Below are 16,001 nucleotides of genomic sequence, written 5' to 3'. Positions count from 1 at the left end.
CACAAGTGGGTGAGGGGCAGAAAGAGAGAGAGAGAGGGAGACACAGAATCCAAAGCAGGCTCCAGGCTCTGAGATGTCAGCACAGAGCCCGACACGGCGCTCAAACTCACAGACCGTGAGATCCTGACCTGAGCCGAAGTCAGACGCTTAACCGACGGAGCCACCCAGGCGCCCCTAGGTTTCTTTCTATGTATGTTTATTGTCTGCTCTCTTGCAACAGAATATGAGGGTTTGGCACATAGTAAGTGCTTAATTAATATTTGCTAAATGAATGTGGATACATCTTTTCATTCCCAATCCCCATTAAAAATGGAAAAAGTGTGCTTCTTATATAAGATCTGTTCTCAAAGGAGTTTTACATAACCCACCATTTCTCTCCTGATCCAATCACTCACTCTGAAGCAAGTTTACTGATAAACTACTACAATACATTAGACCCTAGGGATACAGCCAAGAATCTGGTCCCAGGCTTCATGACCTGGGAAGCTCCAGTCTACAGATCTAGGGGAGGAGAATTATCAAAGAATCACACGAATAAATGTAAAATCAAAGTTGTGAAAAGTACTCTGAAAGAAGGGTACATGATATTCAGCTAGCGTTTAAGTTGCGGAATCTGATCACGTCAAGGAGGTCAGAGAAGCAAGTCCTCCTGAAGAAAGCAACAGGTGACTTGAGATCTGAAGGATCTCCAGAAGATAAGTAGGGTAGTAGGAGAAGAATGAGAATCGCAGGTAGAACACGTGCAAAGACCCTGGGAAGGTCACATAGCACAGACCGAGAATAACCATGCACCATGTTGCTAGAGCAGAGAGCAAAGGGAAATGTGGGGGAGACGAACCTGGAGAGTAGGTAAGGATTCAACAATGGTGACCACTGGAGGACTTTTTTTTTTTAATTTCTTTTTTTTTTTTAATTTGAGTATAGTTGACACAGGATGTTACATTAGTTTCAGACATACAACATAGTGATTCACAAGTGCACATGTTCTGCTATGCTCACAGTTGTAGCTAGTATCTACCACCATGAAATGCTAGCACAATACAACTGACTATATTCCTGTGTTGTAGATTTTATTCTTGTCACTTATTCACTTCATAATTGGAAGCCTGTATCTCCCACTCTCCTTCACCCATTTTGCCCCTACTCCTACCACCCTCTCCCCTGGCCATAATCAGTTTGTTCTGTGTATTTACAGGTCTTTTCTGCTCTTTGTTTATTTACATGCTGCCTGATTCCAAAATATATTACAAAGATATAATTAAAACAGTGTGGTATTAAGTTCAGACACATGGAAGAATAGGACAGAATAGAATCCTTGAAAAAAAATACATATATATATTCTGCAAGCTCATACATGCAGACAACAAATTACTGGTCCCCAGATGTGGCATTGGAGTGAGGGTCAGAGAAATGGGTAATTTTTAACATTTAAATAAATTAAGAAAAAAAAAAGAAATTACTCAATTTACCTAACTATATACCAATGTTTGTTCTGTTTCTTCTTATTTTTTTAATGTTTATTTTATTTTTTTTCAATATATGAAGTCTATTGTCAAATAGGTTTCCATACAACACCCAGTACTCATCCCAAAAGGTGCCCTCCTCAATACCCATTACCCACCCTCCCCTCCCTCCCACCCCCCATCAACCCTCAGTTTGTTCTCAGTTTTTAAGAGTCTCTTATGCGTTGGCTCTCTTCCACTCTAACCTCTTTTTTTTTTCCTTCCCCTCCCCCATGGGTTTCTGTTAAGTTTCTCAGGATCCACATAAGAGTGAAAACATATGGTATCTGTCTTTCCTTGTATGGCTTATTTCACTTAGCATCACACTCTCCAGTTCCATCCATGCTGCTACAAAGGGCCATATTTCGTTCTTTCTCATTGCCCTGTAGTATTCCATTGTGTATATAAACCACAATTTCTTTATCCATTTATCAGTTGATGGACATTTAGGCTCTTTCCATAATTTGGCTATTGTTGAGAGTGCTGCTATAAACATTGGGGTACAAGGGACCCTATGCATCAGTACTCCCGTATCCCTTGGGTAAATTCCTAGCAGTGCTATTGCTGGGTCATAGGGTAGGTCTATTTTTAATTTTTTGAGGAACCTCCACACTGTTTTCCAGAGTGGCTGCACCAAGTTGCATTCCCACCAACAGTGCAAGAGGGTTCCCATTTCTCCACATCCTCTCCAGCATCTATAGTCTCCTGATTTGTTCATTTTGGCCACTCTGACTGGCGTGAGGTGATACCTGAGTGTGGTTTTGATTTGTATTTCCCTGATGAGGAGTGACGTTGAGCATCTTTTCATGTGCCTGTTGGCCATCTGGATGTCTTCTTTAGAGAAGTGTCTATTCATGTTTTCTGCCCATTTCTTCACTGGGTTATTTGTTTTTCGGGTGTAGAGTTTGGTGAGCTCTTTATAGATTTTGGATACTAGCCCTTTGTCCGATATGTCATTTGCAAATATCTTTTCCCATTCTGTTGGTTGCCTTTTAGTTTTGTTGGTTGTTTCCTTTGCTGTGCAGAAGCTTTTTATCTTCATAAGGTCCCAGTAGTTCATTTTTGCTTTTAATTCCCTTGCCTTTGGGGATGTGTCGAGTAAGAGATTGCTACGGCTGAGGTCAGAGAGGTCTTTTCCTGCTTTCTCCTCTAGGGTTTTGATGGTTTCCTGTCTCACATTCAGGTCCTTTATCCATTTTGAGTTTATCTTTGTGAATGGTGTGAGAAAGTGGTCTAGTGTCAATCTTCTGCATGTTGCTGTCCAGCTCTCCCAGCACCATTTGTTAAAGAGACTGTCTTTTTTCCATTGGATGTTCTTTCCTGCTTTGTCAGAGATGAGTTGGCCATACGTTTGTGGGTCTAATTCTGGGGTTTCTATTCTATTCCATTGGTCTATGTGTCTGTTTTTGTGCCAATACCATGCTGTCTTGAGGATGACAGCTTTGTAGTAGAGGCTAAAGTCTGGGATTGTGATGCCTCCTGCTTTGGTCTTCTTCTTCAAAATTACTTTGGCTATTCGGGGCCTTTTGTGGTTCCATATGAATTTTAGGATTGCTTGTTCTAGTTTTGAGAAGAATGCTGGTGCAATTTTGATTGGGATTGCATTGAATGTGTAGATAGCTTTGGGTAGTATTGACATTTTGACAATATTTACTTTTCCAATCCATGAGCAGGGAATGTCTTTCCATTTCTTTAAATCTTCTTCAATTTCCTTCATAAGCTTTGTATAGTTTTCAGCATACAGATCCTTTACATCTTTGGTTAGATTTATTCCTAGGTATTTTATGCTTCTTGGTGCAATTGTGAATGGGATCAGTTTCTTTATTTGTCTTTCTGTTGCTTCATTATTAGTGTATAAGAATGCAACTGATTTCTGTACATTGATTTTGTATCCTGCAACTTTGCTGAATTCATGTATCAATTCTAGCAGACTTTTGGTGGAGTCTATTGGATTTTCCATGTATAATATCATGTCATCTGCAAAAAGTGAAAGCTTAACTTAAACTTTGCCAATTTTGATGCCTTTGATTTCCTTTTGTTGTCTGATTGCTGATGCTAGCACTTCCAACACTATGTTAAACAACAGTGGTGAGAGTGGACATCCCTGTCGTGTTCCTGATCTCAGGGAAAAAGCTCTCAGTTGTTCCCCACTGAGGATGATGTTAGCTGTGGGCTTTTCATAAATGGCTTTTATGATCTTTAAGTATGTTCCTTATATCCCGACTTCCTCGAGGGTTTTTATTAAGAAAGGGTGCTGGATTTTGTCAAAGGCCTTTTCTGCATCGATTGACAGGATCATATGGTTCTTCTCTTTTTTTTGTTAATGTGATGTATCACGTTGATTGATTTGCGAATGTTGAACCAGCCCTGCATCCCAGGAATGAATCCCACTTGATCATGGTGAATAATTCTTTTTATAAGCTGTTGAATTCGATTTGCTAGTATCTTATTGAGAATTTTTGCATCCATATTCATCAGGGATATTGGCCTGTAGGTCTCTTGTTTTAGTGGGTCTCTGTCTGGTTTAGGAATCAAAGTAATACTGGTTTCATAGAATGAGTCTGGAAGTTTTCCTTCCCTTTCTATTTCTTGGAATGGTTTGAGAAGGATAGGTATTATCTCTGCTTTAAACGTCTGGTGGAACTCCCCTGGGAAGCCATCTGGTCCTGGACTCTTATTTGTTGGGAGATTTTTGATAACCGATTCAATTTCTTCGCTGGTTATGGGTCCGTTCAAGCTTTCTATTTCCTCCTGATAGAGTTTTGGAAGAGTGTGGGTGTTTAGGAATTTTCCCATTTCTTCCAGGTTGTCCAATTTGTTGGCATATAATTTTTCATAGTATTCCCTGATAATTGTTTGTATCTCTGAGGGATTGGTTGTAATAATTCCATTTTCATTCATGATTTTATCTATGTGTGTCCTCTCCCTTTTCTTTTTGAGAAGCCTGGCTAGAGGTTGTCAATTTTGTTTATTTTTTCAAAAAATCAACTCTTGTTTTCATTGATCTGCTCTACAGTTTTTTTAGATTCTATATTGTTTATTTCTGCTCTGATCTTTATTATTTCTCTTCTTCTGCTGGGTTTAGGCTGTCTTTGTTGTTCTGCTTCTAGTTCCTTTAGGCGTACTGTTAGATTTCGTATTTGGGATTTTTCTTGTTTCTTGAGATAGGCCTGGATTGCAATGTATTTTCCTCTCAGGACTGCCTTCGCTGCATCCCAAAGCATTTGGATTGTTGTATTTTCATTTCCGTTTGTTTCCATATATTTTTTAATTTCTTCTCTAATTGCCTGGTTGACCCATTCATTCTTTAGTAGGGTGTTCTTTAACCTCCATGCTTTTGGAGGTTTTCCAGACTTTATCCTGTGGTTGATTTCAAGCTTCATAGCATTGTGGTCTGAAAGTATGCATGGTATAATTTCAATTCTTGTATACTTATGAAGGGCTGTTTTGTGACCCAGTATATGATCTATCTTGGAGAATGTTCCATGTGCACTTGAGAAGAAAGTATATTCTGTTGCTTTGGGATGCAGAGTTCTAAATATATCTGTCAAGTCCATCTGATCCAATGTATCATTCAGGGCCCTTGTTTCTTTATTGACCATGTGTGTAGATGATCTATCCATTTCTGTAAGTGGGGTGTTAAAGTCCCCTGCAATTACCACATTCTTATCAATAAGGTTGCTTATGTTTGTGAGTAATTGTTTTATATATTTGGGGGCTCCTGTATTCAGTGCATAGACATTTATAATTGTTAGCTCTTCCTGATGGATAGACCCTGTGATTATTATATAATGCCCTTCTTCATCTTTTGTTACAGCCTTTAATTTAAAGTCTAGTTTGTCTGATATAAGTATGGCTACTCCACTGGAGGACTGTTAAGCAAGGGGTGAAGTGATCACGTTTGTATTTTGCAAGTTACCAGATCAGCATTCTGGTTGCATTGCGCCAAACAAACAGCATGGGGCAGAGTCTATGGTGGCAGAGGGGTTGGAAGTGAGTGATGATGGAAGTTTAAGCTAGGATGATGGATGATGGTGTGGTGGCAGAGGTGGGTGTAGATGGCCACTGAAATGGCAGTTGGAGGAGGGTTTAATGAAGGAACTGTTTGCAGAGATGTAGGCAGGGGAAGGAACAATTCTGCCAAAAAAGGGGAGTGCTATCATTGATTATAATGATACAACAGATACAAAGAAGGGCAACAAACACATGGGCCTGAAAATAGAGGAGCTGACAGAATGAGGCCACCAAGCAGAAATCTGCTCAGAGGGATTCTCCCGTTGGGCCAAAGGGGGGGACCAGGTCTTCTCCTGAGTACAGAAGAAAAAGAGAATCTTCCCTTGATGGAGGCTACAGGCACTTCAGCAGTGGGAAAACCAGGAAGTCTGGGGCTTAGGGTGAACCTCAAAGGTTCGAATATACGAGATGGGCAAGAAGGGACAATGGGACACCCAAAAATGAACAGAGCACTGCCAGTTTCATTAGGGCAAACACACAGTGGCCAATGAGACAGTGTTTCTGGTTCACTCAGTCAGTCATCCACTGAATATATAACAAAATAACTAACAAAGAATACATAAAATAACAAAATAACAACAGTTATCACTACATTTGAACAATATTTTTTTGGAAGGACTCGTTTTCATCTGAGTTGTTTTCAGACAATTCACTGTGAGCTGTAAATCTGTGGAAATGCCGCTGCCCAAGGTGACAGATATAAGTAGCAGAACATTGCTCAGAACTACTGAAAACTTAACAGGCACCAAGGTGCTTTACAGTGAAAGGGCAGGTATGAATCTGTAAGACGTCTTTTGTGAGGCACGCAGTTACCCCCCACCCCCCAACGGCACAGAAACACTGTGGCGAAGGCAGGAGGAGAGAGCATCCAGGTACACGTGAGAGTGGAACCAGCCGGTCGGTGTTCGAGTTTGTGTCCCTGGAGCTCTGATGAGGCATGTGGCCCAGAGACGTATGTTTGAACGAGGCTGGTGTGAACTAAAAACGCAGACGGCGCAGACCTCGCACGTGAGTTTCCGGGAGTCACCCCGAGCAGCAACGGCGCAGAATGGGTGAAAGATGAGGGCCACACACAGACACAGCAGCCGGCCGCTCACAGGAGGAGGCTCTGTGAGCCCCAGACGATGTCAAAATCAAGACAGAAAGGATTCGCTGAGCAAACGAGCGAGATCTCCTTTTCAGAAGACACAAGGGTTTCAGTGAGCCCGCCCCTAATAGGTTGGCATCCGTTCACATGAAGTAAAGACTGATGGAGGCACGAGGAGAAGCTGGCCAACCTACAGTCACAAAGGAAGACCTGAGGACCTCCGAGGGATCCAGGGGCACACTGGCTAAAAACGCCCCTTGAAACCGTGCGTTGTTTGGAGTAGACCTGTCTCAAGGAGACCAACTGCGGTGGGGCCGAGGTGAGACTGACTTAATGCTCACCTCCCTAGCCTCCCTCCCCTCCCTCCCTTCCCAAGGAGCGCTGCATTTCACTGCACTCCAGGGTTTCCAGGACACCCAAGACAGCACGACGTCATGGGAGCAGCTCTGCCAACTCAGGGCCATGACAAATGACTTTCTGTACTGGCTGAGGGCCAGGGGCCAGGGTACTGATAAGGAAGCTCTCCCAGAAAAAGGAGCTGATTTAAGGAGGAAGGAATGAAGATCCGCAAGAAAGTTTACTAACAAAGACCTTCACCTGCCTTCTGCAGCCACTCCCATAGCCATGTACTTTGTTTTTGATTTGGGGGTCCTGAGAACCCAAAGTGAGGTAAGGAGGAGAGACTGGTCAGTCCAATGGGAAATGTGGACCTCTATCCTAGGGCTCCTTCTGTCTGATATTCCCCTTGGAGCTTTGACCACAGGTGGTGAGCACTGAAGGAGGCCAAGGCCAAGAGGCCAAGTCCAGGCCAGTTAATGCTTCTCTGTGCCCTCATGATGGCCAAGCTGCAGCTCTCAGCAAAGATCCCTTCTCACCTCCACCACCTCCCTGAAGGAACTGAGGTTAATGTAGACAAAAATCAGAGGACTGCATTTTGGGAGATATCTAGTCATGCTTCTGTAGTCTTCTCCAGGAACTCAGGAGTTGGCACTGTGTCTCACTCATTATGGCTCCTTCTTCCTTACAGGGGTCAAGCATGTGTTTTTGAGTGAATGTTGATTGATATCCACCAGTTATGGTGACTTTGGGCAATGATATCCCATCTTCTCCCCTACTCACCCAGACATTGTCACTTTTTATCTGTTCTGGCTATCTGACTTCTCATTCAGGAAGCTGTGACTTATTTCATCCCACAGTGGGGTTCAATGTCTGTGCACCAATCCCCTTTGTACTTATCTGTACAGGAAGGAGTGCTTAGGCTGTGTATACTTTAAAAGACGCTTTTCTTTCCTTTAAAGGTTTATGAGAAGACATAAGACAGAAACTCCCTCCTTCTCCTCCACCAAACCTAACATTTATTTGTATCTGCAACCATCCTATCCTCGCCTCTTCCATCCTCTTACTGGAGGCTACAGGTGTGTCCACAGTGTTCTGGATCCAGTGTCCTCTCATCCCCTTGAGACTTCAATCTACTACCCCTCTCACCCCCTACATCTTCACCCTCTCTTCACATGCCTACTACCTGTGCCGGGCACTGTCTGAGTACTTCACCTTCCTTTAGTCCCCACGAAGGCGGGTCTACCACACCAAGGTCAGGGACGCGGTTGGGAAAAAGTAAGAGCCCTAACTTATGGGATAGGGAGAGCTGGGTGGATGGCCATGAAAGTAGTTAAATGCCTAGAGGCCAGGAATGGGGTGGGGGAAGATCGCGATAGGGCATGTAATTTGTGGAGGGGAGGTCTTTGTGTCAGAAATGGCCTCCACCTGCCTTCCAGGCAAAATAGTAAATAAAAAACACAATCACCTCCCAGCGTGGCAGAAAGTAGTGCCAATCTTAAAAAGGATGCAGGGGTGATGAGTACTCCGTGACTACTCCATGTAGTTCACCATTATGGCCCCCAAGACCAGTCAGGCCCTGGAGAATGACAAACTACAGCATAACCAATCAAGTAGTAATCCAATTGTAGCCACAGTTCCAGCCACAACAGTTCTTCTGGTAGAGGTGGGTTAATGTAGTCTCAGATACATGGTGTGACACTATAAATCTGGTGAATGTTCTCCTACCTATTGCCGTCAAAAGCATTGATCAGAAAGAGTTTGTAGGCATGGAATGGACAACGGTATACTTTTGCAGTTTTGACCTAGGCTGTGTTAGCCCTCAACAGTCTGTCATAATATGGTCAGAAGAATTCTAGATCATCTGGTTGCCCCTCAGAAAATCATACTGATCCACTTATATCCATGATGTCATGCTAACTGGATCAGATGAGCAGGAAGAGGCCAGTACAGTACAGTATAACCCCAAACACTACATGCCCTGCAGAGGGTAGGAGATAGAGCTTACAAAGATTCACAGGCCTTCTACTTCAGTAAATTTTGAGTTCTGGAGATAGCATGTTCCAACACCAGGGAAGAATGCTCTGGCCCAGACCCCAGGTGACCTGGCCACATTAGTTTGGGGTCCAGAGCAGGAAAAAGTTCCATTGCAGGTCCAGGCTAGGCCAGCAGCCCTGCTGCTCGAGTCCTACGGTACATGGGGGACAGAGCACAGGCAAAAGGCACACGCAGGCTGCTCGAGCAGGTGGCCAGACCCTTGTTTCACCCACACTTGCTGCATTGCCACCTCTACCTCACATCCCGCCTGTTGCCGTGTGACAGATTCCTGATGATCAGTGTCTAGGAAAGGAAAAAGCCTGAGTCCGTGTGATTCTCATGATACTGCTACAAGAAAGACAGTAGGATTATACCCATTTTGCAGTTGCATAAATGAGGCATGGAGAATGGAAATGAGTTGCTTAAGATTCCAAATATTCCAAATATTCTGCTGTTTCCACTGCCCATTTAAAAAGCAAAGTCGGTTAAGTGTCCCAACTCCTGATTTTGGCTCAGATCACGATCTCACAGTTCATGAGTTTGAGCCCTACATTGGGCCTGTGCTGACAACGCGGGGCCTGCTTGGGATTCTCTCTCTCTCTCCTTCTCTCTCTCTCCCTCTGCCACTCCCCCACTCAAGCTTTCATGCATTCTCTCTCAAAATAAATAAATACACTTAAAATTTTTTTTAATTAAGAAAAAAAAACCGTGGTCTAGCTGTTATGAGTCACCATTTAGCACTCAGCAGGGAATGGCCTGTTCAGAAAACACATGTCTATGTATGTATGCATGTATGTGTGCATGGAAGTCATGCGGGAGTGAAAATACACACGTTAAGTTTATGGCAAAGGATGGAGTCTCAGATGATGATTGATACAATAAACACACAAACATAAGGACAAAAAAGGTCATTTAAACCCACAGAAAAGATACACTGACCTGTGTAAGATATGGAATGTCTTTCTGGTCAACTCCGACTTCCTGAATTCACAAACGTAAACATTAAAACCGGGAGAGGCAACAAAGAAAAGTAAGTATCAGACCAATGTGCACACAAAAGAGAAAAGACTGCTAGAGCATGAATGCCTTGCTGGGCTAGTGCCTAGTTGATCGAGCAAACCATGTCAAGCTAAAGTATGCCTTATATTCATCCTAAGGATAAACCTATAAAAGAAAAGACTTGCCAGATAGTGAATTTTTGCTCTTCTGGAAAGAGCCAGATTGCATTTTGGGTATTATACACATGTGTTCTCATTTGTCAAGTACTCAGAGATCAGCTGCTATGCATATTGTTGTGGTTTTGGCTTTGGGGTTTTTTTTTTTTTTTCCTGCTTTGGTTTTCAGAAGTTCAACTAGTTATCCTGCGTGGGTTCTGAATGTCAGGGCAAACATGGGGGTCACCTCCTATGTTTCCTTCTTCAGCTCATCACTGACCTGTGCTACCTACTGTCCACTGCCTGAAAAGATGTCTATCACGTGAATTTGGCCCAGTGTTGGAGTTGTTTCTGGTGGGAGGATAAGCTTGGTAACACTTATCCTCATGGCTACAAACAAAAATCCTTGAACTACCTAATTTTAGTGTATAGTTTTACTGTTTACAAAATAGTTAAAATTCTACCAACTTCTGTGTGTGTGCGTGTGCGTGTGCATGTGCGTGTGTAGTGGGAAGGGCGGGTCCCATTATACCAGATACTAAACTGATACAGAAACCAGCAGAAAAGCCATGGATAGGAACAGATTTCTGTACCTCTGCTACTTTCAGGAACTCTGCCAACCTGGTTGTTCTTGCAAGGAACTTGGTGCAAATATCCAAGCTTTCCTTGCACTGGCTTTTCCTCATATCAAAATACTTGTCTAAAAACGAAAAACAAATTTATCACGAAAGAGCCGATATCACAGCCAATTTCCAGTTACACTCCACTCTGATCATTCTTTCTTAAGCTGAATCTGTATATGATTTTAACTTGTTCAAAAACAATTCTAGTTTTAACCCAGTTATTTTCTGTCTTGGCCAGCAGCAACACTGGTCGATCCATATAAGCAACAGATTTTTATGAAGTAAGTACCACATGCCAAACACTAATGCTGGGAAGATACAGATAGTTTAGTTTAATTTCTCTAACTTTCAGTCTGTAATCTTATTTACTAACATCACAATCGGAAGCTTTCTGAGGGAAGGGGCTGTGTTTCCTATTCTTTTATAACTGTACAAATGTACTAGATACTTCTTCACTGTAAGAAAAATCTCAAATTCTCATCAATGAAACTTGGAGAACTTCGTATGAAATAGATCGTTCACTAGGACTAAATTGGGGCAGAAACTTCTTGGAAAGCATAAGAAGTATATGCTTGTATATAATAATAACAATTGTCATAGGCTATATCTTCCTAGGAAAGTCAAAATGATGTGATATGACCTTGGTGGAGTGGGTCTTAATGTGTAATGTATAAATATGGCAATCCATGTTGATTCCCTGGTAAATTTCCCAGAAATATCAATTAGCACTTATATAACAACTATAAAGTTCTGTGGCTAATTAGTCAAGTAATTTTTATCCAAAAAAAGCAATATAATGTCTCATTATTTAAAACTACATATGACCTTGAAAGGATCTTCTATTTTGAATCTAAAACAAATATGAGTCTAAATGTAGACATAAAAGGTTTTTAACAGTTTATATATTTTTAAGCAATGTTTACTCCTTAGCCTACCTAGCAGATTAAGGATCCCCTCATTATAGGCTGCAAAGAGGCGAAGAGAATCCTTAAAGAGAAGCATGAAAGCAGCATGGATTATACCATTCGTTAACTGATCAGGATTTGCCTGGAAATTAAACCAAAGACTAATCAGTTACCACCACAGTTTAAAATAATTCCTTCTCCCACCTACTGGTAAACAATGCCATTTACCAATATGTTCAAAAAGGATTTATAAAGCTCTTACATTAAAATGAAGAAGAGCATCCAACTGAATTTGAATAACTGGAAGAGTGTTTAGCAGCTGTTTTGTATCCATAGTTCTCATCATACCATCCATCCTGTAAAAGAGAAGAGAGATTCATAATATCAATAATTAAGAGTTTGAGAAGCACAGTGACATCAGCATCGCAAAATAAAGCTGTGTTTTTAGCCAACTACATATCAGAACACTTACGTATTTCAGTATTTCTTGCTTACAAACGAATGATATTTACTGACCCTCTCCTGGCTTTGGTGATGTCAGATGTGATCAGTCTACATGCGAGTGACTTCTCATTCAAGTACCTGCTGTATCGCCTGATGAAGGTTGACATAGCATAGCCTAAAAATGAAATATTTTATTATTTCCAGTGTAATCAACATTAACCATTTACAATGTATGTCAATAAATGCCGAGACTTCTCATTCCACATTCATCCATATACCTCTATGATGTCTTTGAAGCACAAAAGCTAGAATGGACCTTATTAATGATCTAGTCCAATATTCCTCACACTTTCTGCTAAAGGTTATTTCTTATTTCCTCAAAGCCTTGAAATCACCTCAGGATGTAGTGTTGATAGTGACATTTCTGAATCGAGGAAGTAATTGAACTTTATCAGGTTTTTTTTTTTTCACATTTCTACACAACTATTGGAAATTCTTAGCATTTTCCTGAAACTCCCCATCCCATTGTCACCATCTGTCCCCAGCCCTGCCCATGTTTTAACCAGGCATAGTTTTCAAAACAGAGCTCCCCCCCACCCCCCGTCTTGCCACATGGAAATATTTCCATCAAAAAATCATCTTACCTTCTAGCGCGCTTTTATCCAGGAAGTTGTGTAAAGTGAACAAAGAGCTTCTAGATGCAAGATGCTGGATAAAACGCTGTCAAATGTACCAAATTATAAAATTAGCTTCTGTCCACAAGTAGAGCTCTTTAGCGAGTTTATCATTGTGAATGCATCTTTAACACAATTCTATCACATAGCTTCTATCTATTTCAGGAGCGCTGATTAAGGTGAACGTGATCACATCCTGGGCTGCGCAGCATAAGAATATGCAGTGTTGCCAACTCTCCCAACGAAACAAGGGCTTAGACGTTGCAGCTCATGTGAATACACACTCTTTTCCACCAGGACTTTCTATCTAGCCATTCCCTCCTTTCTGATTTTGAGAAGTTTTACTTAATTCCAGAATTATTTTAATAGTGAATATTAAACTTTTTAATAACTTAATTTTCAGAAAAATATAATCTGATGCATCTGTGTACCTCACTACCCAGAGATGATAACTGCTAACTTTTTCACAGAACTACCTCAAGCCTATTTCAAAAATAAGAAGAAGAAAGTATATTATAAAGTAAAAAGTGCCCTTTGCCCATCCCCAAGTTCCATTTCCTTTTCCTCCCTGGAAGTAACGAGTATCATAGATTTAATCTTTATAGTCTATTTTCTTTATAATTTCAGATATATTTGTCCCAAGGGTAAATATTAAGTATTTTGAAATTTGCATAAATAATATTATATTTAAATATCATTCTGCAACCTACTTCCTCTCTGAGCATGGTTTTTTCAGATCTAGCCTTGTTGGTATACATCCACTTAATTTTATAAACACCTCATTTTAGTTATCTGTGCCGTACTGATAGAAATTTACCTAATTTCCACTTTTCAATTATTATAAATATGCTACGAAAAGTGGATTTGCTGGGTCACTGGACTTGGCATTTTCAATTTTACTAAACACGTCTCAATGCTCTCCTCCCCACAGTCACAAACTCTAGCAACTAATATTTATATATCATCCACTGATGCTGTCACACGTTAAAATGTTGCTTATCTGAGCATGTTCTCAGATGGTCATCAGCCATTCTGGTTTCCTTTTCTATGAACCCTCTGTTCATTTGTCTTGGGAACTATTCCACTGTAGTGCCTTTTTCTTACTGATAACGTATTCTGATTATTAATCTTTTGTCTGTAATGTATATGTTGGAAATACCTGATTCCAACTTTATGGCATCTTCCCTGCTCAAATGTCATAAACATATTCTCCCACATTTTCTTTAATTTTAAATGTTAGTTTTTTGCATGCATAGACATTTCATTCATGTGGAATGTATTTTCGTATATTAGGGTAAGATAGAGATCTCGTTCTATTTTTTCCATAGGTTGTTATTTCTACCAAAAGGCTTTATTTTAAATTCTATACTTTCCCCCACATTTTTAGTGCCACCAAGCTCTGATAGAAGTATATGGTTCTACTTCCAAGCTCTTTATTATGTTCCATGTAGATATGTTCCTTTTTTATCAATACCACACTGTATAATCAGTCACTTTATAGTGTTTCAAGATCCAGTCAATCTGTAAATCCTAACTTTTTAACGCAAAGCTTACTGAGACAAAATGTTAAAGTAGAATAAGTAATTTCACGTTAAAGAACATGTCAGTTCTGTAAAATACAAAGAGTGTTTGTATGTGGGGAGAGGTGGACCGGTGTTGCAAAGTAGAAGATAGCAAGCCTTGACAAACCAAGAATATTTTGCCATTGGGTACTGACAGTCCTTTGAGCTAACAGGAAGGAAATGATTACCCACTGAATATACAGCACGCTCACCTCATTTCCATGAACCATGAGGTGATGCACAGTGACCAGGGCTTTAAACACTACCACCCAGCTGCTGCTCCTGGCCTTCTCAGAAAGAACATCAGCCAGATGTTTAACACTCATATTTGTTTCGTTTACGTATTGTATTAGATCTGAATTAAGAGACAGTGACAAGCATTAAAACACGGACTGAGAAATACCTTTTGAAACCAAAATTGGTAACTTTAACTTAAATACAGATGCAATCAAATCTCAGAAATCACAACGGGAATAATCCAAAACATTTTCTTCATTACAGGTATTGCAATTTGTACTGATACGTGTTACGTGATAGTTAATGCCCGTCTACTCTCTTGTTCTGTATACTTGATGAGGGTAGGGACTGTGTCCATTTTGGTCACCAGATCTTCCCAAGACCCAGCACAGTAGTTGGCATACAATGGGTTATGGTAAATACTCGTTAAGTGAATGAATAGGACTCAAGAGGGTAACATACCAGATGTCATACAGGCAGTCAAGTGGCAGGGCTGGTATCTGAAATCACATTTGTTTGACCAAGATGCTAACTATTACCTCATACTGCCTTTTTTGAGAAGAGCGACATTATGTGAAGGTTCAGTTAGGAGCTCTCCTTGTAGTGGCACCCCGTGTTAACCCTCTTGTTTGCATGCTATAACCTTTTATTGCTCGTTCTCTTTAAAGAAATGTTTAAAGTAAACTCTACCTCCAACATGGGCCTCAAACTCATGACCCCGAGATCAAGAGTCACATCCTCCACGGACTGAGCCAGCCAGGTGCCCTTATTTCTTGTTCTTGAGTCCACTTCCACATAGCTTTATCCCTACTTTACTAAAACAACTTCCCAATTTCCTGCTCTGGGTTGTAAGCATTCATACAACCCCTCAAAAGCTAATTTTCATCACTTCATTTTTCCATTCAGCAACAGGCAAAGATTCCCTACTTTCTGTCAGTTCAAAATCGTCTTTGGGGGCGCCTGGGTAACTCGGTCGGTTAGGAGGTCTGACTCTTAATCTCAGCTCAGGTCATGATCTCATGGTTTGTGGGATCGGGCCCCGCATTGGGTTCTGTGCTGAAAGCATGGATCCTGCTTCGGATTCTGCCTCTCTGCCCTTCCCCTGCTGGTTATCTCTGTGTCTCTCTCTGTTTCTCTCTCTCTCTCAAAATAAATAAACTAAAAAAAATCCTCTTTCATTTCAAAACTGCCTATAAACTATCATTATAAAACAATTTCATCTCTAGCACTTAATCATTAAGCAGCACGGTAACAGGCATAGCACCAGGATCCATACTGAGGAGGGTGCTTAACAAATACGCTAGGTGAGCAACAGGCTGACCTTAATTGTAGACCCAGCCAGATTCATTTATTCAAGAATATACACTACATTCCAGTGGCTATGCCATGTTTATGGTTATGAAGAATGAGCTTCTCTCACATTGTT

General features: G+C 41.0%; 1 protein-coding gene across 6 annotated transcripts in view; it reads right to left on the bottom strand.

Moving 5' to 3' along the window:
* The window catches only part of LOC123594987 (phosphatidylinositol-binding clathrin assembly protein-like), a 47,944-nt gene that overhangs the window by 30,641 nt on the left and 1,302 nt on the right, over positions 1 to 16,001 (bottom strand). For all 6 annotated transcript variants that reach the window (XR_006710970.1, XR_006710969.1, XR_006710971.1 and 3 more), the window contains exons 2-8: positions 14,551 to 14,693; positions 12,747 to 12,822; positions 12,175 to 12,277; positions 11,921 to 12,014; positions 11,689 to 11,800; positions 10,724 to 10,830; positions 9,916 to 9,957 (exon numbers count right to left, since the gene is read on the bottom strand). Coding sequence is in view for 3 of the 6 variants with exons in the window: in XM_045472105.1 (XP_045328061.1) it covers positions 9,916 to 9,957; positions 10,724 to 10,830; positions 11,689 to 11,800; positions 11,921 to 12,014; positions 12,175 to 12,277; positions 12,747 to 12,822; positions 14,551 to 14,693 (677 nt within the window). In the remaining 3 variants the exon portion in view is untranslated. The remainder of the gene's footprint in view (positions 1 to 9,915; positions 9,958 to 10,723; positions 10,831 to 11,688; positions 11,801 to 11,920; positions 12,015 to 12,174; positions 12,278 to 12,746; positions 12,823 to 14,550; positions 14,694 to 16,001) is intronic.

This window comes from Leopardus geoffroyi, chromosome X, assembly GCF_018350155.1.
Source record: "Leopardus geoffroyi isolate Oge1 chromosome X, O.geoffroyi_Oge1_pat1.0, whole genome shotgun sequence".
Classification (NCBI taxonomy): Eukaryota; Metazoa; Chordata; class Mammalia; order Carnivora; family Felidae; genus Leopardus; species Leopardus geoffroyi.
This window is presented reverse-complemented; position numbering and strand designations above follow the sequence as displayed.